Source organism: Pleurodeles waltl, chromosome 6 (genome assembly GCF_031143425.1).
Source record: "Pleurodeles waltl isolate 20211129_DDA chromosome 6, aPleWal1.hap1.20221129, whole genome shotgun sequence".
NCBI lineage: Eukaryota > Metazoa > Chordata > Amphibia > Caudata > Salamandridae > Pleurodeles > Pleurodeles waltl.
In genome coordinates, this window is record NC_090445.1 from 1,440,429,884 (window position 1) to 1,440,456,648 (window position 26,765).

General features: G+C 44.0%; 1 protein-coding gene across 5 annotated transcripts in view; it reads left to right on the plus strand.

Moving 5' to 3' along the window:
• The window catches only part of KAT6B (lysine acetyltransferase 6B), a 346,743-nt gene that overhangs the window by 182,419 nt on the left and 137,559 nt on the right, over window positions 1-26,765 (plus strand). For all 5 annotated transcript variants that reach the window (XM_069240850.1, XM_069240852.1, XM_069240854.1 and 2 more), the window contains exon 4: window positions 2,032-2,147. In XM_069240850.1, the coding sequence (XP_069096951.1) occupies window positions 2,032-2,147 (116 nt within the window). The remainder of the gene's footprint in view (window positions 1-2,031; window positions 2,148-26,765) is intronic.

The window sequence follows — 26,765 nt, forward strand, 5'->3', positions numbered from 1 at the left end:
CACCCCCGGAGCATTTCAAACCAGTACCCCTCAAGCATAAGCAGAATACCTGGTACCAAATGTCTGCTTTCTCCAGTGTCTGGACACTTTATCTAGTTCCGCCAATGTGAGGTACATCTCCTGGGGGCAAGCAATGTAAATGTGCCTACGCCAAAGGTATTCATACGTCCTGTGTTGCCTCATCTGGGTCAACCCGTGTGAACCGCTCCTCCAGCACTCCCTTCAGTGCTGCTCTGCCTGATCACAAAAAACCCTGAAATTGTAACAGTAACTCCCATACCCTTGGCTTGGACACTAACAGGCATTGTGCCACAACGTCCCCAAAAGTGCATTAAGTAACAAACACGCCTTTAGTGCTAAAATGTGCTTGCCAAAGTCTCTTGGGTGGGCATGCCAAGAGTTATGTCAGAAGAACCAGTAACAAACTGGTCCTCCTGGGCCCAAATGCGGTGCTTGCATAGCGAAAAGTCTTCGTTGTAGCAAACTGGAATACCAAGGTATACCTACTCACTCATCGTGTATGAGCATAGTCCACCAAACTTAGAAAGGAATCCCACAGAATTGGGAATTCTTTCTTGGCCAGCACAATCGTGGTCTCCCGATCTGACTTCACTGAAATGAGGGATCCCAGTACTTATTCCTGATCTGTATTAGGGGTCAGGACCTGAAATCTGATGACGCCATGGTGGGGGTCATCTGCCACCACCTGCTTTCCTTTGAGGAATGTTCCTCAGAGGAGCGAGGTCATGGCTGGTGCTGGCAGCCCCGGTGCTTGGGCCTCCCTTTGGACCAGCCCAGTAGATCATCTCCATCTGTTCCCAGCTGCCCCTGTACTCCCTAGGAGGCAACCATGCCCGGGCCTTCTCCAGGAAGGGGAAGAAATTAGGTGTTTTTTCTACCAAGCTGTGAGTACGTAGTTTCATGCCTGTCCAAAGGTATTGAGATGTCGCTGGGCCTCCAGTGTGTAGCCTGGGTTCGGCGTGATGTTTCTGTTGTAGGTCCATGGGCCTTTCGCTCTAAACAGTTGCAGTAGGAGATCCCCTGTCTCTATAGTTTAGCAGGTGTGCTATTACTGGATGTGGGTGAGCCCCTATAATAGGGGGATGACCAGGAATCCTGTGCACCCTCTCAATAGAGAAAAACTTTGTAATCTGGTTAGCCAGGATTGTAATCATCAAGCAGTCCTCCTGGAAGATCTTTGCACTGGGGCCTTGCAGTTCCTCATGGAATCCTAGGAAATGGAAATTATTGCTTCAAGAGCACCCCTCAGCATCCTCTGCCCTCACATTGAAGTCTTGTATCTCGGTTTGCAGTGTTTTTCAGTTGGTCTTGCATGGTTATCAGGGAGGGTCGCATTGAGGTCAAGGAGGATTCTATATAATTCTCGCTCTGTAAGTTTGACATGATCAGCCTGCAACAACAGTCTCTATTTGGATCGCCCGAGTTGAAAATCCTCCCTCAGCCCCCAACTTGCTAGTCCCAATGAAACTTCTGCTCTTCATGCGGTTTAGACGCCCTTACCTATGTAGCTGACCACAATTTGGGTGCAGGCCAGATCCACAGCAGCAGAACTTGTCACCTCCGTCATGGGCCAATTGGAGAATCAGAGCTGGCTTTGTCTGCCAGCAATGAAAGGGGGGAGGGGGGAGTCCTCTTCGTTTGAGGGACTCATAGAGACCCCTGTTGGCAGGATGATCGTGAATGGTCCAGGCGAGGAACGGAGGCTCACGGAAAGGTGACTTTTTCCCTGGGCCATCTCGGCCACATGCCCAATTTTGAGATTATTTTTTTAGTGTGCTCCAAAAAAGAGTGGTATTTGGTTTCACATCAGGTTTGGTTTTCTTCTGTTATGCGTTGAACACACAAAAAAAATGACGCTTCAAAATGCTCTTAATTTGTTTATTTTTTTCTTGTTAAACTTTAGCCATTAGATAACCGCCTTGGTTTTACTTCATACAATACAATATATTGGTGCCAATGTTTCTGAGCAGTCGTTTGAGATTGTCTATTTTTTTTCTTTTCTCCCGCCAGGGCATCCATCATGTTTGAAATTTTGTCCAGAGTTAACGTCCAATGTGAAAGCGTTACGATGGCAGTGTATAGAATGCAAGACATGCAGTTCCTGCAGGATCCAGGGTAAAAATGCAGTAAGTATCATGTGCTCTTTAACTTGTTTTATTGCAACCTGGTTTCCATTGGAGGACATGTCTGTAGATCACATATACAATTTGCTTGTGGTCAACAGACCTGGGAATATGCATGCCAGGGACTCTTATGCCAGCTATGCAGATGTTCCAGTGTGAGAGATGAGGCTGCAAAAGTCTGTTAATTGGCACAATTGGAAGGAAGTCACAGTGCCAATGGGAAGAAGCAGTTTTAAGTTAAAAGTTGATGCTTCTTGACCAGTTGCGTGGCCTGTTCACCCTTTTGCCATCTCCTCAGTCTGTCCTTGATTGGAAGACCTGCTACTACTGGAAAAATATTCCTACTTTCAGTTGTTTTGTTGAACTGTGTTGATCACCATTTGCCTTCAATCCATACAAGGACTCCATTTGAGGTAGAAAAGAGACTTACTGGACTATTGATGCCTCATGTGGCCAAGCGAATCCAGTTCCCTATAACTTGTGAAATGGTTGCATATTGCCCTGCCTTGATCTTTTGGTTCCATGTAAAAAAAAAAAAAAAATACGCTAAATCTGCATCAACAATTGTTCCATTCACTTTCACAAATGTTCTGGAATGAGTGAACGATCCCTTTGAGCCACATACCAAGCAAAGTCAAAACTCATGTTGGAAAAGATTCACCACCAACTCTGGAAGGGAGATTGCTGAAGTATTAGGCTACCTACCTGAAAGACTGTTAATTCTTCAGTGTCCACTTTAAAGGCTTGCTTATAAGTTTTCGGATACACATGGACCTATAGACTTGTAAGGAATGTGTATATATATATATATATATATATATGTGTGTAGTTCTGCATTGTGCAGGTAATAGCATCTATATTGGGAGAGAATGAGAAAACGTAGTATGATGGTTCAGGGGGCATGCTTATAACTTAATACGTAATCACAAATAAAGAATTGACCTGTCCTCCTGGTGAGCCTTAATCTTTATTCCTTCACTTTAAAAAGTGTGGTCTAAATTCCAGCCATACCAGCTTTGATTTCATCAAATGTTTTTTCTAACTCATTATTATCCGGTATCACAATCACAGCTGGCTTAGGATGCCCTATGTTCTCTGCATCCAAAACTAGTCTTTTCTCTGTGGTGAGAGCAGCATGCTCCTCGATTTGCCCTCAAATTCCCAGTAGACTATGCAACTTGTTCAGAGTTACGTAAGCAATCTGAAATCGGGACTGCTACTAGTCCAGTAACTTTTCGCCTTCTAACTTGGCTCCACAACATTCTATGTCCGGGCTAAATACATGTGTCAAATGTAAACAGATGTTTACATTTCTTGCACTCCTCTGACTCTAGGCACATACGGGGAAGCACGTTGTTCATTCGTTATAATGGACCAAATAACTCACTCCAGTTTAATTAGCAAAACGTTTATTTTGAGTTACTAGTGACAGCGTAGACATCAGTATCTTACCATTGTCATACTGCAGCACAATTAATATACAGAATCAATCTAGCGGAGTTAAATGGCGGTCACTTAGATACTTGGTCAGTGGTCCCTTCACTTATTTGGGGACAGATCACTGGCGCTTTAGGTTACTGCTTGGGGAAAAATGAGATACCAACTTACAAAGCTCTCAACAATGAAATGTTGTTAATTCTGCCATATAGTCGAAAGATCGTCTGTTGAGGCAACCTCAGGACACCCTTAGGTTTAAGGCTCAGTGTATTTTATTTACAGATCTACTGTCAGGCATGTACTCTGGGCATTTGTGGTGCAGTAGATCATATTGAAAAAAAAAAATTTTGTTTAAAAAAACAAACAAAACAAAAAAAAAAACTTATTGAAGCTTCAGGCAGAAATGCAAAGAACATCAGTAGAATCCATGTAGAAATACAGCACACATCGGTCTTCAAGTGGAATTGGATCATATACTACAACATCATCCTTACAATGCTTGTACCTCTTGCCTCCTTGACATACCCTTGCGACGTGACCTGAGGCAACTGCTTCAGCGTGTGTCCCGTGGTTTCGTCGATGGTGTCGAAGACAGTGTGCCTGACAGAATTGTACCACTCCCAGGACTGCCCCAAGCCAAGTATAAAAAATCAGCCCATGGTATTGAGCATCGTGCGCTGCATGCGTCTTACTGAAGGTCCATCTTGTATAGGTGATATTTAAAATGCACCACACACAGCCAGTAATTGGTGAGCGTGCCAGGGACTGAGTGCAACAAAGGCCACTGATACTCTGAAATGAGAGATGCAAGAGCATCGGCCACACCTGTCTAGCGCCATGGGTCTGCACTGGTGCGGTCTCCTACATTCCAGCATATAGCGTGGTGATGAGCCTGCTGTAAGAAGGATTCACAAGGGTGGCTTTAAGAACCTGGATTGTGGGTGTGGGGAGCCCCTGGGAAGGAGTTATGAAGCACAGACTGCTGCCAGCAGCTGATAATCGAGTGAACGTGTTCAGCATAGTTGTGTCACTGCCCTGCAGTGGTGTAATGAAGGTGCGTCTGGGTGAGTAGATGGTGCACATAGTGGAGAGTTGCAGTTGGCGCAGTCTGTTTCGAGTACCAACGTCAAGCTTGATAGACAAAAGAAAGATGCCCAGTCATTGGGATCAAAGGGGCAAAAAAATATGTCCAGCCGTGCCTGTCTCCGCAATTTGTTTTAAGCCCACACTGTGCAACCAACCACAAGTGCTGTTCTGGGGGTCTGGTATAGTGCCATCCGGAGGAGGCAAGGGGTAACATGGTCATGTTCAGGAGATTTATGAGCTTGAAATTGTGCAGGATATAACCTATTGTATGCAGCCTGTGTACTATAGTAATAGAAGTTGTTGTCTGGTGCTCCAAGCCCACCCTGTTGGAAGAGGAGCAGAAGTACCCCCACACAATAGCAGGTTGTTTTCCTGGCCACACAAGAGCCACCTAGTGTAATCAGAGTTGTTGCCTAACGCATATCGGGAGGTTTAGGTATTTGCTAGTGGGAGTCGTAGAAAGTGGGAGCTTCACCCAGGCGTCCACCTGCCCCTCCAGACAAGTCATCAGACAGCCGTAATTGACCCTCCAAAGCTCATCAGAATCTCAACTCAGCCATACCCCTAGATATCTCACAGGCTCATCCTCCCACTGCAGTAGGAACTCTAAAGCAAACGCTTTGGTCCCCTCCATGAGCAGGAAGATCACTGACTTTTCCCAATTTATGCTAATCCCTGATAACCCACCAAGTCTAGTGAATTCCCCAATCAAAGGTTCAAAATTGTTGCAAAAATTCTTGATATATAGGGTGACGTCTGTATACATAGACACAAGGACAACGCAGTGTAAAAGCCAGGCCACAGTGGGAATGATGCTGCTGGAGTTGGGCTGCAGCTGGCTCCATAGCAATGGTGAACACGATGGGTGGCTGGCGAGCAACCCCTGTCTGGTACTGGACGATACAGGGACGGGGGGGTGTAATAATTCCATCAATCCAGAAGCGGGCCACTGGCTGCGCATATAGAAGGCCTGTGAACTTGGGGCTGACACTAATCCAGGACAATGGAGCAAATAGATACAGCTGTTCAAGCGAATCAGACGCCTTTGTGGCATCCAAAACAAATCGCAGTAGTACTGAGTGTGGACTCGATAGTAGGCAGCAACACAAAGAAGGTGCAAGAATTGTGGGAAGTTGATCTGGGTACAAAGCCTGATTGAGCCTGCTGTACTATGAGGCGGGAAGCAACCTAGAGGTGATCAATTTAGCGAGCAGTCGGTCATCCATATTATTCATGGACAGCGGTCTGTTAGACTCACATTGCTGCAGGTCTTTGTCAGGTTTTAGTATAGAGACAATTGGTGCCTCCTGTAGGGCGGGTGGAGAGAAACACACCCTAAGCTAGGGACTCTTCATACAGGGAAACAAAGTGTGGGGCCAGGATACAAGCAAATTCTTAGTAGAAGGTGGCATTAACGCAGTCCAAACTGGGGCCTTGTACCCAGGCATTGCACTTTCACAGCCTCCACCACAAACTGCTTGCCAAGGAACTGTCAGTGGCCCTTCACCAACCAGAGTGGTTGCACTGAGTTGAAAAAAGAAGAGGTTTGGCGGTAGCCTGGGTGGTCATGTAAAGTGCAGAGAAAAATTGGTCATTTTCCTCTGTGCTGCTACCACTCTGGTAAGGATTTCTTGATCATTGTTACACAGCTGAACAATATAGTCTCTTGCCCAGGGCTCCTGCAGCATATTGGCCAACGTCCTGCCCACCCTATCACCTTTACCGTGGCACCCAGCTTGGGCCTGTTTGCCTAGATAATGTCTCTGATTCATTAAAATCAGTAAGTTTGCTCCATATCCTAGCAAGTGAGGATGCACTGTAGTCAGCAAAGACCTGGAGCTCCAGCGCACAAAGTTGCATGAGCTTGCCGTGCACGCAGAATGCCAGCCTGTTTTGTTACGCACACTCTGTTAAACCAGTCAGCCCTTGGTGTGAATTTCCAGTCTTTTTGGCTTCTGACATCCTGTTTTGATCTTGTGTGGAACTTTTTTGCTGGCTTTAGGACTCTGGGCTCTTTAACACTGCACCAAGACTGCCCTCATCGCCTGTACAGACGACATCAGGACCAGACTGGACCAGGGCGAGACCGTCACCCTCATCCTCCTAGACCTCTCTGCAGCTTTTGACACCCTATGCCACCAAACCCTCCGCACACGCCTCTTCGACACCGGAATTCGCCACAAAGCCTTGGACTGTCTCACCTCCTTCCTCTCCGAAAAAGCCCTAAGAGTTTGCCTCCCTCCTTTCTGGTCTACAGCCACCAAGACCATCAGTGGGGTTCCCCAAGGATCCTCCTTCCCTCAGCCCCACCCTTTTCAATATCTACATGGCTCGTCTTGCGAACATCATCCGGCCTCGCCATCATTTCATACGCTGACGACACCCTGCTCATCATCTCCCTCACGAGGAACCCATCTACCGCCAAGAATAACCTACATGCCGGATTCCTCGCCATTACTAACTGGATGACAGCAAGCCACCTCAAATTGAACTCAGAAAAAACGAGATCATCTTCGGCCCCAACAAGACAGCATGGAACGACTCTTGATGGCCCATCACCCTTGGACCACCCCCAACACCCACCACCCATGCACGCAATCTTGGCATCATACTGGACTCATTTCTCCATGACTAAGCAAATCAACGCCCTATCATCCTCCTGCTTCAAAACCCTTCTCATGCTACGCAAGACTTTCAAATGGATTCCTTTAGAAACCAGAACGGTCACTCACGCCCTCATAAGCAGCAGACTGGATTACGGAAATGCCCTCTATGCAGGGACCAAAGCCAAGCTTCAGAGAAAACTCCAGCAAATCCCAAACGCAGCCACCGTCTCATCCTCAACCTCCCCCTCCACAAACACTTCTCCGCCCACCTCCGATCCCTACACTGGCTGCCCATCAACAAAAGGATCATCTTCCAAATCCTTGTTCACGCTCTCAAAGCCCTCCGCGACACCGGACCAGCCTACCTCAACGAACGAATCAACTTCCACAAACCAACTCGACAGTTCCGCTCCGCCGACCTTTCCTCGCCGCAGTCGCCTGCATCCAACGCACCACCTCTGGCAGCAGATCCTTCTCCAGGACCGCCTAACATTCAGAAAGCTCCTCAAAACATGGCTTTTCGAGCAGTAAACCCCCCCCCCCCCCCAGCACATTTAGACCCTACTGGGTGAGTAGTGCACGTAAGAAATTCGTTTGATTGATTATTGACCAGTGCTAAAGTGTATCGGTAATTGGTTTATCCATGATTGACATATTTGATTTACTAGTAAGTCCCTAATACAGTGCACAGTGTATGGCCAGGGCCTGTAAATCAAATTCTACTAGTGGGCCTGCAGTACTGATTGTGCCACCCGCATGAGTAGCCCTGTAAACATCTCAGACCTGCCACTGCAGTGTCTGTGTTGGCAGTTTGGAACTGCCAGTTCAACCTGGCAAGTGTACCCACTTGCCAGGCCCAAACTTTCCCTTTTACTACATGTAAGTCTCCCCTAAGGTAGGCACAAGGCAGCCCATGGGCAGGGTGCAATGTATTTAAAAGGTAGGACATGAACTGGTGTGTTTTACATGTCCTGACAGTGAAATACTGCTAAAATTGTTTTTGCACTATTGCAAGGCCTATCTCTCCCTTAGGGTAACATGGGGGTTGCCTTAAAAGATATTTTAAGTGTAATTTCCAATTGGGAGCAGATAGAGGTGCGGAGTTTGGGGGTCTTTGAATTCACAATTTAAAAAGACATCATTTGGTGAAGCTTGTTTTTAAATTTTAAGTTTCAAAATGCCACTTTTAGCAAATGGGCTTTTTCTTGCTTAACCATTCTGTCCCTCTGCCTAGCTGTGGAATACACATCTGGGTCAGGATGACAGTTGGGCTGTTTGTGAATTCACTCTAGACAGTTACACAAAGGGAGCTGACGTGTGCCCTGCATATCCTGATGGGTCTGTCTGGGCTAGAGTGGAGGGAGGAGCTGACACTTGCAACTGAATAGGGCTATGCCTGTCTTTACACCAAGAAGTCTCCAACCCCCCTGGAGTGTCTGAGGCCAGGGCAGGAAAGGCAGGGACTTGTACACTAAAAATACTTTATTTTGAAGTTTGCCTACTTCAAATGCAGAATTGAGTGTACGTTTTGAGCCTCTGAGACTACAACTTAAGAACACTTTTGGACTGAGTAAATTCTGCCAGGAAGAAGAGCAAGATGCCGTAGGAGGAATTGCCACTCTGCCTATTGCTTTGCTGTGCTGGCCTGCCGCTTCTGTCCTGGGAGTGAAAGGACTGGAGTTTGCCTACAACATCCTGCTTTCCAAGGTTCTCCAGGGACCTCAAAGACTTCATCCGCCAGCACCTGGACTTTTCTGCTGAGAGTCCTGATTTGCAGAATTGGGCCATTTGCGACAGGAATAAAAGATTTTGATATGTACAGACCCTGTTTTGCGATTCGGTAATCTATTTACCGAATTGCAAAATAGGTTTGCGAGCCGCAATCAGGAAGGGGCGTTACCTTCCTAATTGCGAGTCGCAGTGCGATATAGGATTGTTTTGTGACTGTGAATGCAGTCACAAAACAATCAGTTTTAGCACCAGTTTCATATTGGTGGTAACCCATTCGCAAACGGGAAGGGAGCCTACGGACCATTGCCTGCTCTGAAAAAATGAAAACTTTTTATTTTAGTTTTTTAAATGTGTCCCATTTTCCTTTAAGGCAAACAGGCTGCATTTAAAAATAAAAAAATAAAAACTGCTTTAGAGGCAGTCACAGATATGGTGGTCTGCTGTCCCCAGCAGGCCACCATCCCTGTGAGGGCGGCCATTCCCAATGGGGTCGCAAATTGCAACCTACCTCATGAATATTTATGAAGTAGGTCATTTGCAACCCCATTGGGAATCAGTGTCAATGACACGGTTGTACATCAGGATTTGTGACTCGCAAATTGCGAGTCGGAAAACCTAATCTTTTTCCATGTGGCCCATAATCTTTAAAAATTAGTATCTTTGCTTGTGCATGTTGGATTTTTATTGTTTTAGTCTTGTTTTATTCAGATAAATATTGGCTTTTTTTATTTATTTTTTACTGGTGTGAAGTACTTTTGTGGTGTTTTCGCTGTTACTGTGTGTGTGTGTGTGTACAAATACTTTACACATTGCCTTTGAGATAAGCCCGAATGCTCGTGGCAAACTACCAAGTGGGTGAGCAGGGGTTATCTTAGCTGTGTGGCCCCCTTACCCTGACCAGTGTGCAAACCACTGCCAACTAGAAACCCCATTTCTAACACCTGTGAATTAGTTTTGTACGCTTCCCATTGGGTCGCGCTAGAGGCGACTGTGCCGATATTGTGCTCAAAGTATTCCATTATAGCTGCCCGACGACTTCCCTAAACACCTGGTCTTGCAGCGCTGCCACCAGAACGCACCGTATAAAGGTTTGTGATTTAAATTCTGATAGGGATGCCCTAAGTAGTATAGAGGCATGGTCCGATATGGTCTGTGGAAGGTGAAGGACCTCCGTTGGCCATGCATCTAAGTTGCACATTGCTTGCCAGTAGTCGATGTGTGGTGTGGATAGGGGCTATACACGTTCATTCTTTGCTGCTCCCATAGCAGGCTTTCCAGAGGTCAATGAGGTCATTGTCATCAACTGTGGATCGCAGCTGCATTTGGGTGAGGGCGCATGGAGTCGCTAGACCTGGCCAAAACCACAATGAAATCTCCCACGCCACAAAATCATACTGGGTCCAAATGCAGCCACTAGACCTCAGTAAAGAAACAAGGATTGTCCACATTGGGACCGTAGATGGATATGACACTGATCGGATGACCTTGGAGAGAGCATAACATAGTGACCCTGCTTTTCACAGAGGCTATGGTGTGTGTGCTAGGGTAGTCCTTACCGGATAAGTATGGCTACCCCACGCGCATAGTTCGAGATGCATGCCACCTGCCGCTCACCTATCCACCCCTCATGCAAGCGTGACAGTATTTGTTCAGTCAGGTGCATCGCCTGGAGTATGCAAATATCGATGCTGTTGCTGCAGGTACGCCTTAACTAGGCACACTTTGTGCCTATCATGCAAGCAGCGAACATTCTAAGTCACGCATGTTAGCGACACCATAGAGGGTCAAGTCTGAGTAGAACATAAAGAATCACCAGGTTAAAATGCAAGAAATGCCAGGTTCCTAGGTTACTAGTTGCACGCTGAGTGGCGGAGGGGGAGGAGGGACGAGGGACTGTACAAAACATACTGAGCTGTTACCAAACCTACAAAATTCCAATCCCACCACCCACTTCAGTCCCCCCAATTGGGCCAAATGCTACCATCCTGCCCCAATCATAGACTCAAAGGGGGCAAACAGTGAAAACAGCCAGAGAATCATCCTGAAAGGGCAAACTAGAGTCCTAGCACTCTCTCGGTGGGTAGCTAGGTGGCTGGAGGAAGGCAACAGTTTGGTGATCCGAGCTTGGCCAGTAGGTAGTCACCCAGTGCAGCTCCAACTTCACATCCGTCCCAGGATCATAATGCAATTGTTCTAACTGTAGATCAAAGCAATTATGGTGCGACCTGGTTCCCCAAGCGGGGGGCACTGACTTAGCAATCTGTGTGCTCTTTCCACGATAAGCACAGGGGAGAGTGCGTCTCCAAAAAAACATGTGGAGCATTGTCTCCAGGTAATCCTCCAAGCAGCCCATTGTGGGGGACTCTGGGATATCTATTATCCTCAGATTATTCTCGTGAACTCTCCTCCAAGTATTCATTTTTTCTCCGGATGACTTCCAGCACACATTCCATTTGGGGCAACTTCACACCTGCTGCCAAGCTGTCGAACTCAATGGTTGATGATTATCGTTCAAGCTGGCCAATATTCTTGTTGTGGCTGTCCACCTTTTCTTTGAGGTTGTCAAATCTGTTGATCAACAAATCAATTTTGGTGGAGTTCACGGTCAGAATATGTTGAGATCTAGGAGTATTGCTCTAAAGTCAGGCTCCTGAGAGGAGCCCATGCCACTCTCTTGACTTAACAGCAGGTCATCTCAAAGTGACTACGTCATGCAAGGGTGCCGGCACTGGTCAAATAAAAGCTTGCCCGGTTTTGCATCAGCTCAGCCCATCATTATGGTGAAGAGACAAAGCAGGTCGTGGCTAGGGGCAGGCAGGCACTGTAGGCAAGCAGGTGTCAGTTTGCTCCCAAACCTGATCCTGCCTCATCCCAGGCATGTCACGCCAGGGGGGCATGAGCAAGACCGCACACTCCATGTAGAATTGTCAGCCAGAGCGGGGAGCAATGCTGTGTGGGGTGACCACATCCCCCACGATGGAGAAAGGAGCACTATTCAACGGGGCAGCAGTAGACCCTGCCACACCCTGTCAGGTGGCATGAGCAGACCAGTGCAAGTCCATGTGTTGAAGCACTCCCTCTTCGGGATCAAGGGCTGTCTCTGGTCCAGATGCAAGCTGAAGGCCACCCGCTGCCCAGTAATCCCAGCCCTCAGGGGCTGGCTGCTGAAAAAGGGTGGCTGACGAGCCCTGGCTCAGGGCATCCGAAGCCACAGGGGTGCATCCCATGGGCCCCCTGCTTGTTGCCAGGCAGGGCATTTAGCCCACACGCAGGGGCACATACCAGAGATCGTTGGGAGGTCTGTCGCCTCTGTCTCACACTGGCAAGCACTAGGACTCCATCGGCCAGCCGGGAGCACAGCTCAGTTTTGCAGTGCAAATCTTTACTGGATTCACATGCTGTGCATTATTCCACCATCTAGTGATTGAGTCCAAAATATTCCACTAACACACTTTTATTTTTTTAAGTGTGTGTGTGTGTGTGTGTGTGTGCATATGTATGTATATATATATGTGTGTGTATGTATGTATGTGTGTATATATATATATATATATATATATATATATATATATATACACACACTATGAAACCTCCATTTGGTGTGCCCTTGTGACATCGTTCAACTTCCTCTGGATGTTCTCACCTTTGGTCACCATCTTCAGATTCTTTTATTTCTATCGTTGGGTTTGCAGAGAAGTCTCGGATATGTGAATTTTTGTTTTTTAAATTGGCGAGGAAATCAACGCGAACGTCATCGAATCAAGAGGACATCATTGACCGGGAGCTGCCGAAGGACTACGTAATATTGATTTTGATTTTAATTTGAAGGCTTGTCAAGAATGCCCGTTCAGGGGGCCCTCTGTTTGAAGTAATGGAAAGAACGCTGTCCAGTTTTGCAAAAATGTACACCTAGAAGAATAAACATTTGGTGTGCAATCTGTATTCTAGTTGACCACCTGAGCAAAAATTGCAACGCCTACTCAGTGTTTGCACCAAAAACATTGAGGGTGAGGACGAAGCAAAGAATGGCCCATCACACCATGCAAGACCCGAAGACAACACCATCCCTTAGCGTTCTGCAGCTTTTGAGTGATGACAAGGAGAATGTCACTGAGAGGCAAAGAGAAAGTTTGGAGGGTGATCTGGAGGTCGAGGAGCAGGTGCCAAAGGATAGCAGAAAATCAGAGATGAAGGACTACAACCCTCAAGTCTGGTAAAATAAAGACACACGCAGGCACAAAAAGGAGCCTTGGCGTCCAAACACTTGCTCTCCAAAGGCATGCCTCATGAAAATGAGTATCTTGGAGCCCTCAAGGGGACTTCAGTGGATAGAGAACTCCAAAAATAACCTGGTTTGTTGAAGGATGATAGGGCTAAAGGCGCTTCAACGTCAATCACTGCATTAACAAGCCAAACATCAAAGCTCGATGTCTGAGTGATTGAAAGAACCGTTGACATAGAAGAGGAAACACTCTTGTCCCAACCCAGACAAACAGACTACCAAAAAATAAGAAAGATTTAAAGCCCAAATGTCCACGCTGTTTCAAAAGAACAACAAATTTGATGACCGTCTGAAGGGATTCATGATCCCACAGAAGACTTCAACAGCAAACATACTTCTGAAGTAGAAGTCGAATAAATTCAACCGTCACTCACACCTAAGCCTCAAGGTGAGGAGAAAGAGATTTTTTTATGCAGACGACAAACGAGGAATGTATTCGGCTTCAGAGGAAGGTGCATATGTCCAAACACAATGGGAAGACATGGAGGCTGTCACCCAAGGAAGGAGTACACGAGATTAGTATGTACATTCTAGTGATTAAAAATACAGCTGACAAGTTGTTTAGCTAGAAGCTAAGCTTCAGTCATGATTTCTATTAAAAACACTGCTGCCAAGTCATGCGAGACATCAATTTCTTCCCATGTTCCCAAGCATCCTTGACCAAGGCAGGGAAACTTCTAAAGAATCAGCCACTTGAGGACCAGTCAGTCCAAGTTCTGAAAGGAAATATAAGTATTTATCCACGGATCCTGCTTACATTAAAGGCCATGTCTCCATAATTACTTTGGCAAGAAAGAGAGCTAAAATTTCCTCAACTTCTGGACCTTTGCTAGAAAAGGAGAGAGAAAAATGGAGCTTATTGGAAGCAGGATTTAACACAGTGCTGCAAACCAGTGGCGTATTGGCAATTCAAATGCGCTACTACATAGACCCGCTCATCAACATTAGGAGGAGATGGGGGGAAAAACTGATGAATCTTCACCCTGAGCGATATAAGATAAGGGCAGCACACTTTGTAGAAAGCAGAATGAACATAGCTAATATGTGTTTAAAATCTACTCCTGATTCGGCAGATACGTCTAGTTGCCAGATGATGATGGGGTTACTCTAGGGCACCTCTCTTGGTTGAACGTTTTAGGGTTGAAGCTTGAAATACAAGCAATTAACACTCGGACAGCAATTGTTTGGTAGCTCTATAGGTGAGAGCCTCAACAACTAAGCAAGGTTATGGATGTACTGCAGTTTCGTGGTGTTACAAATGGGTCATTCCCTGAAAGAAGGTGTTTTCACCAAGGTTTCCAGAGCAGCAGCCAAACTGCTACAGCACAGCAGTGCTGCCAGTACCAGCAGCCCGGATGAAACACCTCTCGAAAAAGAGCCTGAGGGAGAGGTCAGCCAGGCAGAGGAGGCTCCACCCCCTTACATAAGTGACTGCACACAATTACAACACATTCACGTCAACCAAAAAGTCACATTTCCATCACAGCACACCAGTTGGTTGGAATGCTCTCTCTTGAATTTAGTTTACTTTTGAAAATCTTTTCCAATGCTGGGTCTGAAGAGGTTTTTCTATGAAAAAAAACTTTCTCCGGGAATGGAGGAAGATAACTTCAGACAAATGGATCCTAAACACAATTTAATTTGGTTATTGCACAGAACGAATCTAATTCCCACCAACAAGATGACCAAAGAAAAAAACCTATTCAAAACAGGAAACACTTTGACTTCTCAAGGAGGTCAAGGACTTCCAAAGCAAGAAATCATCAAGGGAAATTACTCAACATATTTCCTAATTCCAAAGCTAGATGGTTCCTTGCGTCCTATACTAGATCTCAGGTTTATCAACAAGTTTATAAAAACTCACAAATTAAGTGACCGCTTTGCAGGATGTCATTCCACAGTTGCAAAAAGGAGTTTAGTTTACATGGCAATTATAGACTTGAAAAATACCTGCTTACACATTACAGTGAATGCAAAACAACATACCTAAGGTTTGTGAAAAACTGAACACACTATTAGTTCACTTGTAAGCAGAAAGTACCAGGGCACTCCAATGAATAAGTCCACAGTGAGCAGAAATCCAGAGAATTTTAATTCCTTATTTTGGAAACAAAGATAACATAAACGTTCAGAAACAGCCAACACGTGTTTCGTCCAGCAGGACTTTTTCAAGGCTGAAACAAGGGAAAGATGATATCGCTTATATACAACATAATAAGGTAGAGAAGTACAATGTTACGCACAGACGCATAAATGTGTGAAAATATTAGGAAAGGCTACAGAGCAAGCATACAAAAATTACAAAACCTACATGAAAATGAGATTGAGATACTCTCATGCAAAATGCAAGACTAAAATTGACTGTGAACTGCCCAAGAGGTGTAGATAAGAAGTAAGGAGACGTGTAATTACGATCAGGATCTAAGAAATAAATCAAATGTGACCCAGTTAAGAAACAGGAAAGCTGTTGAATCATTCTGTGTTTGGACCAAGATCATATACTTAGACTTATGGTGGTAAATATATATATACACATGCAGCGGCCCAACCAGAAAGTCAGAGAATTAGGATTTGCCCATGTAAATGAGTCCATGGAGCAGAAGTTAAATATAGAACAGTCCCACAAGTATCCCAAGTGAAGATGCCCTAATATGTGAAAAAGTTATAATACACAGACATACCGAAAAAGATTGTTTGTTTTATTTTTCACTGTGCAAAGTCCAAAGCAAACCATATATGCAAATTGGTTTCTGGGTCCAAAAGACAGTTTCTTAGTTACAGGAAAACGTGGGTCCTGTGTGGCGTAAGGCTGTGTAGGCCAAATATCCGAAGTCATAGGAGTAGTCCGTGGTGGGGCCCTGATAAGCCCAAACACCTAGAGGACAGAAATAATTGAAACAAAATCACCATGGAAGGGATCCCTCGCTAACCGGAAAAAGCAATCAAACAAAAGTGAATGCTATCTTGCACATGAAGGAAAAACAGGAGGAAAGATTAAAAAAAAAAAAGTCTAATCAGTATATGTGAGTGGAGCTAGGGGGGGTAGGAAACTATTTCCTATTATCTCAAGAGTTTCACAATGGGGGGCACACTCAAAATCAAGTAACTAAAACCCGGAAAGCACTCCTATGTAGTAGAAAGTAACACTGCGTTCCCGTTGGGAGGTTTAAAAAAATAGTAATAAGGGCTATTCAGAATGGGGGCTCTACGAGTGTAAATTGTGTTAGACACGAAGGAACCAGTATACATCAGTGTTGCCATACTATACAACGAGGCCAAATGGGAGACATAAGACATTTAATGACATGGACATGTTAATGTGTCAACAACGTTAAGCAGACAGAGAAAAATTACTCGTGTCTGCTTAAAACTGTGTAGGCAAAGAACACCGAATATAGTATACATACTAATCCACACAAGTGGCGTCTAAGCAATAAAAACGGGTCCCAGGAGGAGACTGTATTCACGGGAACGCTCCTTACCTGAGACCTCCCGGTCCCGAGAGAGTCAGACGGCGCCAGTGTTAGGGTGCGCGTGTTGAGTAAGTGAGGTAACACACGCGCCACCCCCAGTTGCTATGAGTATGGGAATGGAAACATGAAAAAAGGACTAAGTGGAAAAATGTTATTAGCGCACCCGTAACTGCGGCGGCCATCTTAAGTGATGCACAGATCACTGTTAATAACAAATAATGCAAAGATAATATGTCCCAAAATGGTCATTTGGGTAATATTATTCAAAGAAGATGAGGGATGACTTATTGGAGCCGGACTGTGAAAATAATAGGTGCAAATACAAAATGTAAACACAAAAAAATTATAACTACAAAAATCAAACCATAGTGGCTGTACAAAACCCGATGTGTATTGTACATTCTATATAGAGCTCCGGGGTTGCTAACCTGTTTGTATTTGTGAGGACATGTAGAGGTGGAGCCCAATTTGTACAAAAAGCACCATACAGTATGGGTGTACACCGATTGAGAGGGAAAGTAAATATATATGTCAGGCAGGAACAGTAAGATGTGAAAATAGACATATACAATAGGTAAACATAGTTTGCTTCTAAGATGAGGATATATCCATACATATAAGAAAAGGCCACATTCTCTTCATCATCTAGGTGTAAACAAAACCAAAGGTGTCGAAACAGTGTATACCCTTATAGAAACATATGTAGGTCCTTATGTAAGTTCAGACCCTTTTCCACAGCCCTCAGTTTAATGATCCACCTGCTTTCAAGACGTCTCAGGGCCAAGGTCCTGTTGCCCCCTCTCAGTTGTTTGTTCAGTGAGTCAATCCCATGTATTGCGATATGCACGACTTCCCTTTGTCCATGTACCTCATTGTAGTGTGTCGCAAAAGGATAATTAGAGTTGGATGAGCGGATAGCTCTCAGATGTTCCTGTATTCTTTCTTTCAGAGGCCGGATAGTGCTTCCAACATAAATGAGACCACAGATACATACAATACAGTACACAACAAAATTCGTATTACAATGTTTTAATTTGTGTGTGACGTGTGTTGTATTGAAAACATCCTGTTTTGTCCTTAATATATCGACAAATGTTGCAGTGGCCACACTTGTAGGTCACCGGTGGGGGTTTGGGCAACCAGTTGTCAGTAGCAGGTGGAATAAAGCGATGGCATAGATGGTCCTGTAACGTTAGTCCTTGCCTATATATGATGCTTGGTCTTGTTGTCAAACCACTCCTGAGTGTATTATCTGTTAGAAGTAACGGCCAGTGTTTGCGAATGGTTTTGAAAATCTGAGTGCTTAGTGCACTGTGGTTTATAATAAGGGAGAGTTGCTCGCTTGTCTTGTCTTTTTTGGAGCTAATGAGGAGGTCGGAGCGTTTGATTTTCTTAATCCTATTACTGGCCTCTTTCAAAGTGTGAGGGTGGTAACCCCTATGTCTAAAACGTAGTTCCATTTTGTGCAGTTCCTCCTGAAAAAACCCATCCTCACTACAGTTTCGGCGAATCCTAGTGCTTTGCCCAAAGGGGATGGACTTTATCTGAGACTTAGGATGCAAGCTGGTAGCATGTAGAATCGCATTACATGCTGTGGGTTTTCTGAATAGTTTAGTACAAATCCTGCCATGGTCAATATAGAGTGTAAGATCAAGGAAATTGATGGAAGACTGACTGGCTTCATATGTAAATCTGATGTTAAAAGTATTCGCATTTAGATGTTGAATGAAGAGCACCAGTGCACATATGTTACCCGACCATAAGATCAAAATATCGTAAATATACCTTCCCCAATACAAGATGTGTTGTGTTAGGGTGGGGGGACAGAATTGCCACACATGTTTTTTCTAAGTATCCCATATAGAGATTCGCAAATGAAGGAGAAAATTTAGCATGCATAGCCACTCCGTGGATTTGGCGATACCAGCAACCATTATGCATGAAGATATTGTTATCTAAGACCGTACCTAGAAGGTCCAGCAACATGTTTGAGTGTTCAATTAGAGAGGCATCTCTGGTGTCAAGGTAATGTTGAATGGCAAGTAAGCCCTCTGTTCTAGGGATGCTAGTATATAGTGAAATAACATCCAGGGTAACTAGGTAGTGACCCTCATTCCATTCAAAATCTTCGACCTTACACAGCAAATCCTTGGTGTCCCTGATATATAAAGGAAGATTGTGGACGAAGGGTGAAGAAAGATGTCAATATATTCCGATAACTTCTCCGTGGGGGAACCTATGCCGGAAATAATGGGTCTGCCTGGGGGGGAATGTCTCTGATTTGTGTATCTTGGGTAAGATGTAAATACAGGGCGATGTAGGTGTTGTGTTGTAAAGATATTTATACTCCATATCTGAGGTGAGATCAAGATCAAGCCACGTTAGCAGTTTTTGCTGTACGCAACTGTTCACCCCCAACATAGGGTTATAGTTCAGTTTCTGATAGGCAGTATTATCAGAGAGTTGGCGATCCAATTCAGAGATGTAGTCTGCTTTATCCATAATGACAATGTTCCCTCCCTTATCAGCTTCTTTGATTACAATATCTTTGTGTGTCTTGAGAGAGTATAAAGCCTGTTTTTCCGCTTTGGTGATATTGTGCATGGAAATAGTCTTTTGTCCTAGATGGTACTGTTCCTCCATGGTATAAAGGTCATTAGTTATTTTGCTATAGAAAGATTCAGTTGCATAGTCCCTGGGTATGACAGGTGTGAATTTCGAAGTGGTTTTAAGACCACTAGGTGCCCTGGTGTTGGGGGCTATGTTTAGGTCAGCAAGAATCTCTGTAAGGGATGGGAGAGAGCCGTCATTATGTTCAATAGACAGCAGGGTTTGGACATCCTTAACATTTTAATGGACTTAGAACTAGAGGTGTTGTAAAGAGCAGTAGCAACTTGAGGTGGAGTGTTGCTGTCTTGGAAGTATTTGTCAAGCTTGCATTTGCGTATAAACTTAAAAAGACTAATATGCAGTTGTGTGAAGTCAGGTAACGCAGTGGGTACAAACCCTAAGCCTTTTTTGAGGATGTTGATTTGTTCAGGATAGCTGTTGATATGTTAACAATCGAGATTAGATTGGGGGTATGTGTCAAGGGGGCCGAGTTACCTGTTACTGTTGTGAGCTGCGAGTTGTCGAGCGTGTAGTGACCCCCTCCGATCTTATGCTTGTACTTGGATTTGTGTTTTCCCCGCCTGATGGTCTTACGGGTACCTCCTCCCTCCTTTGCAATTGTTTTTGCTTACACATTACAGTGAATGCAAAACAACATACCTAAGGTTTGTAAAAAACTGAACACACTATTAGCTAACAATGCTAGCATTTGGGATAAAATCAGCACCAAGAGAGTTCCCAAAGTGTCTTGCAGCGTACTAGAGAATAAAGGGCAGAGATATATATCCATACCTTGAAGATTGGCTAGTAAGAGCAAACTCATACCTAAGATGCAAGCAGAACATTCAAGTTGTGGTGTACACTTTAGGTTTCTCATTGAACATAGAAAAGTCCTCATCAGAACCGACCTGAGAAAAGATTTTCAAGTATAAACTCGATTTAAGGGAAAGCATTCCCCCCCAACGAGAAAAGAACACAATCCCTTCTGGCAGGGAGGCTCCTTTACTGCAAGGGGCAAGCTCTGACAGAGGACAGTGGGGAAACTATCGGGTAAGGTGGCATTCTGCATTCTCTTAATTTCATATGCGAGACTTCAAATGAGACCAGTGTGGGAATGGCTTCAGAATCTATGGTAGCAAGCAACGTGGAGTTGGAAAGATTTAGTGGTTGTCTTGCAGAAGATACAAGAGGAAATTGTGTGGTTGAACAAAAAAACATACTAAGGAAACCATTTCTACAACCAACTCCATCTCTGAACCGTGACCACAGATGCCACACATATGGGATGGGGTGCAAACATGGGATCCCTGAAAATGAGAAATGTGGAAGGAGAAGAATAAGGTGCTACACATCAACATCCTAGAATTAAAAACAATATTTCTATCTTTGAAAGTGTTCCAAAAGCAACTTCTAGGAAAGTTGGTTTTGATTCAAACAGAAAATACATTAATGTTTTACATCAACAAACAAGGAGGGACTCAATCTCCACCCCCCACCAAGGCTAGTTCAGCAACTTTGGAAATGGACAATACAAAGAAACATTGATATTCAAGCAGTGCATTTACCAGGGAAGGTCAGTGTTGAAGCAGACAAACTGAGCAGGCAAGCCTTATGCTCTTTCGAATGTGAGCGCAACCAGAGAGTAGTACTGAAGATCCTTCAGAAGTGGGGCACCCCAACGGCAGATCTGTTTGCAACTCCTCAGAATACGAAATGCCAGTACTTTGCCTCAGGCAACCACACATACGATCACTGGGTAAATGCCCTTTCAGTAAACTGGTTCTGTACATTTGAATGCACCTGTCCCCCAAATTCCACTGTGGCACAAAGGGATAAACAAATGCAAGAAAGTTGCATGACCTTAATGTAATTTGCACCACAGTGGGCAACACAAACCTGGTACTCAGAAATAGTGCAACTAGCTCGGGGAAGATTTCAAAGGCTTCCAAGACAACAGAATGACTCATCAGTGGAAAAGGGAAGGATATTTAACCCTGAACAAGAATCTTCGAATCCAACGGCATGGCTCCTGAAGACTGAGAATTCAAACACATGAAGTTATCAAAAAGACAATGTCCGTATAAAGGGAAGCAAGCAAACCAATAACAAGAAAATGTTATGTGGCAAAATGGAAGAGATATTAACTATGATGTGTAAAGAGTGGATTAGTGAAGCAAATCACAAGGGAAAAGTTTTAAAATATTTAACTCCTCTTCTACAAGAAAGTATAACATACGCATCCTTAAAAGCTCATCTAGCAGCAATACTTGCCTATGCAAGAGGACATGTGTAAAAGTTTTTTCACTGCACTAGTGGTAGAGAGATTCTTGGAAGGACCAAAGAGCGTAGCACCACCAAGAAATGGTACCATCATTCACATGGAATCTAAATGAGGTACTTACTCAACGCATGAGAAAACCCTTTGAATCTTTACACAATGCTACCTTACGGATGATAACTTTAAAAACAGCCTTCCCAGCTCCGTACTTCAAGTGAACCTCTGCACTGCAGGCCTCCTGGCGTCAGCACCTCCTCCCTTTAGTCCAGTGGAGCTCTGATTCGCATCAACCCGTGCCACCACACTCCAAGAGCTCTGTTACTGCATCTCCGTAGTTGGCCTGAACTCGGATGGCGCCATGTGATCAGGATAGTTGCAGTATAAAAGCCTCTGGCTGAAGGAGCCTCGGTGTTGGCCATATTCCGGCTGTGCTACCTAGCACCCTGTTAAAGAAAAGGCCACACCTGGAAGGGGCATCAAACATGGTGGAATCAGAACATCAATAACATTAGAAGAGGCCTAACAGCGAAAAAAAATCAAATTGTGGGGATTCCCTGGCATGAAGTGGGATCCGCTCTCACAGACCGTGCGAGGTTTGTTAGACACAGCTCAGAGACATCTGGATGTTTTAATCATACACCTGGAGGAAGGGGGGTAACGATCTGGCCACGGTGGGGATAAAGAGTCTGCTAAGTGAGATCAGACAAGATCTTATGGAAATAACAAGGTTATGCTGCAACACCACCATCACGTGGTCTGAAATAATCCCCAGGACAAAGTGGATAGGGGATTGTTCAAGCAAGGCAGTGGACAACTCCAGAAGGAAACTGAACATTGCAGTCTGCAAATGGGCTTGAGAGCATACGCCACGGCTTGATCCACCCCAGACGACCGGAGATGTACACACCAGACGGCGTGCACCTATCATCAGTAGAAATGGAGATCGTCTTGGCAAACCTGGCCGCAGTGATGGCACAGCCAGGCTGCCCATAATTTTAAATAAAAAGAGAGGTGGGTTGTGGGGTGGATACCTGGAGACGTAAGCCTCTCAGGCAGCATGGCGGAAATTATAGACGTTTTTACCAAAATAATCGCTAGGCACACCCAGTAAGGCAGTGTTCAGATGTAAGGCCACACACCTGGGGATGCCTTATGGCAGGGTGAAAAGAGGCCAGCTAAGGGGAGTAAGCGGATCACAGCACCCGCAGCCCAGACCCTCCAGGACGGATGGCAGGTCACAGAGACACGCCAGGTAGTGAGTTAGGCCTAATCCAAAAATTAGAAACCACCTCCTCGGAGAAACATGGTCAAATGAACACTATGGACTGAGCCCCCTCAGAAAAGAAATGAGATTGCCTACAGACAAAATGGGTCAAAGAGACATGACAAACAGATGCCAGGACTCGAGGGCCGATCAGTCACTGCAATTTCTGATTTTATATTTTGAATTTATTTGAAACGGATTGTTCTTGATTTATGAGACCACCAACTAAGTTTGATTATTGTATTAACATAATTGTGATTTAATTAGCAGTGAAATTAAGGCCTCTCCACATCAACTGAATTTAAATACTTATGGGCAATTACACATGTCTATATCAATAAAAGTGGGCAAGTTATTTCCACTAATAAGTGTGCACAGTGCTTGGTTGTTTTGGGAAATATAAAATACTGAAGTGAGACAAGTGCGGGAGTTAAAGGAACCTTTAGGAACTTTAAATCATCTAGCTGTAAGACAGTCATTGTTTTCCTCAAGCCTGCATGAAGACCATTGGTTATGCTGGAGGATAGGCTACACCATTTGTTCAAGTGCAAGGAAACTGAAGTCTGCTTCAGCAACTAGTTCACTGTTGTCCCTGCCCAATAGTTATTGTGATTATTATCTCTGTGTCCTAGTTGATTTTTTTCAATAGCAGTCATTTCATCATCAGTCTCTCTCGATCAAATCAATTTAAAAACACGTTTGAGTGGATAAGAGATCATTAATTAAATTTGGTTGCCAGTCCTTTGTGGTGCACAGAGGCCCAAGCTCCTATTTATTCACTCTGCTGCATACTGTGGCCCTTTATATTTCCCACACTCCATACTGACACCATCCTGTTAAACATGTGATGTATGCAACAATGAAAGTAAAAAGGGTAATATGAATATATTGCTTTCTGTGTTATAAAGTGGTTATGGAGGGAGACATTGTGTCTGGTCAGCGCAGTCCAAGACCGACCACTTTGTTGTCACAAGATTCTCCGTTATGCCCATAAACAGTAGAATATCGCTGTACGTATGATAACCAGTTACCCTAATTGCATTATATTTTTAGGTCTCGCAAAGCTACTGTTCCTCATTTCTCACCTGCCTCATCATTTCTAAAATATTGATAATAAAAATACTTATGTATGCATACACAAATACAAAGACATCGGCTAGCCCTCTTCATCCATTGGTCCATTCAAGTGTTAGTCATTTTTCTTTCACCCTCTATGGCTTAATGTCTGGCAAAAGGTGAGTCCATTTCAGTCATGTTTACTGTGATGACTGCATTTTGCGTGTTCACATCCACCTAAAAAGTAATCTACTTAATTGCTAGAGTTGCTAGGCAAATTCCTGCCTTTATTTCCATTTTCGTTATTGTGTTTAATGTATTTTTTTTATTTTTTTTTACAGTTGCTCATTTTTAATTGCTTTTGTAGGCCTATTCATGAAACTTTTAAAGAGTATTTTATTCTTGATTACTTTTATTCTTATGTCTAGTGCATTAAGCCAGAACTGTTGGCTTTGCAAATGCCTGTTTTCTTTAAAAAAAACACAACACCTACCTACTGGGGAAGCATTTTCTAGCATTACTTTTTTTTATTTTTGCTTCCTTTTAAAATGAACAATGGAAAATATAGACACTAGATAGGCGTTTAAATGTTTTGAGTGCAAAATGCTATACTGGTACTGCAGTTTTTAAGACTTACAAAGGACTCGCAACCTTCCCATCAAGCTGTGCGTTCTCAGAGGCCATTTTTTTTAAAGGATATATATATATATATATATATACATATATATATATATATATATATTTTTTTTTTTTTGTTAGATGGAAACCGTTTTACTTGTGGGGAGTGGGGGAGGCTATGCCATCACTGGAAATGTATCAACATTTTCTTTTATTTTGGTGTAATTTCTTTGGAGGCAGGTGCACCTTTCTTTTTTTTCTCTTGAACTGTAAACTTTCTTCAATGCCTGAAAGGAAGTGCATGAAAACTGATTCATCTGCCTTCTGACCCAGTAGATTTCCAGACAACATTGAGATGTCTTGCTCAAGGATGGCATGTGGGAAGTAGAGAAGGAGGTGTGTTAGGACCAAATAAGGGCAGAGATCAGAGTAGCTGTCATGTCACCTTTAACAAGGTGAGGGAGTCCTCAACTTGAGGGTACTCTGGGTGTGACAAGGCTTGATACCTCATTTAGACTCTGACTTTACATCCCATCATTTTCATTCCTGGTTGATGTCAATGTTTTTAATGACTAGATCTCACTTGTCTGGACACTAGAAGTGGCGCGGTTTAACTTAATGATGTTTGCCATCGGTAACCATCTCCTTGCCAAGAGCCTTTGGACTTCAGCGGAAGTACCATCAAGGGGGTTGTACCTCGACATCTAGTGAAAAGATGAGGTATTGGAGGTGCATCCTTGAGGGTCGTCCTCTGGAGCCTCAGCCCTCCACAGAGGGCCCCACTCCTAGCCCTGGCAGAAGATGACTTGCCTGCCAGAACAAGAGTTACACAATTGCATTGCAGCCTCATACAATGCCTAGTGTTACAGTCGCTGTCCGAAATCCACATCCTTCCGTGCCAGTGATATCGAATCGTTCTGTGCTCCCTTTACCTCCTCCAGCTGCTATAAATAGATCAAGGCAGCAGAAACGACGTGCCCGTAAGGAGGATGAAGAACCTCTCAAATAAGAAAGACATTAATTCATGCCATTTCAAGGGAAGAAGACTGTGAACATAACAGAAGTCCATGGCATTCGAGGCTTCTGTTCTTAGGAAAGATTTTCTTCCTACTAGGGAAGGGAGATCATTCATGGATGTTTGTATTACATCTTCTACATTTCTATTCCTGCCCTATACTCATTTGAGTCTGTCCTTTCTTGTCTAACTGCATTTTTAATATGTTGTGTGGTGCGTTCTCTGGAACCCATTGCCTCATGAAATTGAGGTTTAACACAAACTCCAATTCATCCCACACGTAAGCATGCTGCTGAGGAAATATTTTGGGGTGTACAATTTTAGGTGTTTCCCAGGCCCACAAGTGTAATACTAGTTCTTTAACCTGGATATCATCCTGTGATCCATAAGCAACTCTTCTGCTGCTCAGATTTCCTAAATATTGTTTAAATAAAACGTGTCTTGATCCTTCCACTGTTACCTTTAAAAGCAGTTTCTCACTGACCTAGCATTGCATGATGATATAGATGTCCATATATGTTCTGTAATTCTTCAAGCTGAGTTGTCTGTTTAAGACTGAGATGGAGTATATAATATTATGCCTGTCTACGTTTTCCTTTATAAAAAGGTGTTCTCGTTGTAAATGTACTTTTCGGATATAATGTTGTTTTAAAGGTTAAAATGTCTCCTATGGGTAGATTTTCTTCTATGTTGTTTTTTTTCAAGTTAAAAATCTACTTAAAAACTGTTCCATGAAGATATTCTAATGTGTATGGATTGTGAGCGAATACCGATGACAAGCCGCTAAGACTGCTAGACGCCAACATTTCCTTCTCCAGCCTAACACGTGATAATGTACGGTGTCAGCAGCAAGTGAAGTGGTACTTCCAGATGTTTAAATGGCTGTATGACCCTTTGGCGCTAGAGCTGTGTTTAAAGCTTCTTAATGGTTCCTGTGCTCTCACCTTGCTGTGGTAAGATGGTGGGAAATATGGCGAGATCTCTAACAATTCGTGCATTAATTGTGAAACAATTTTTGGAAGCATACCAGTTACTCTTAGGTTACTCACTCTTTCCGACTATTGTAGCTGTGTCTGGGGGCGCTGAGTGTTAATCCTTTTTTGCTTGTTAGTCTCTTCGGATAGCCAATCTTCACTTATCCTACTTGTAGCTGTAAGTCACTGTA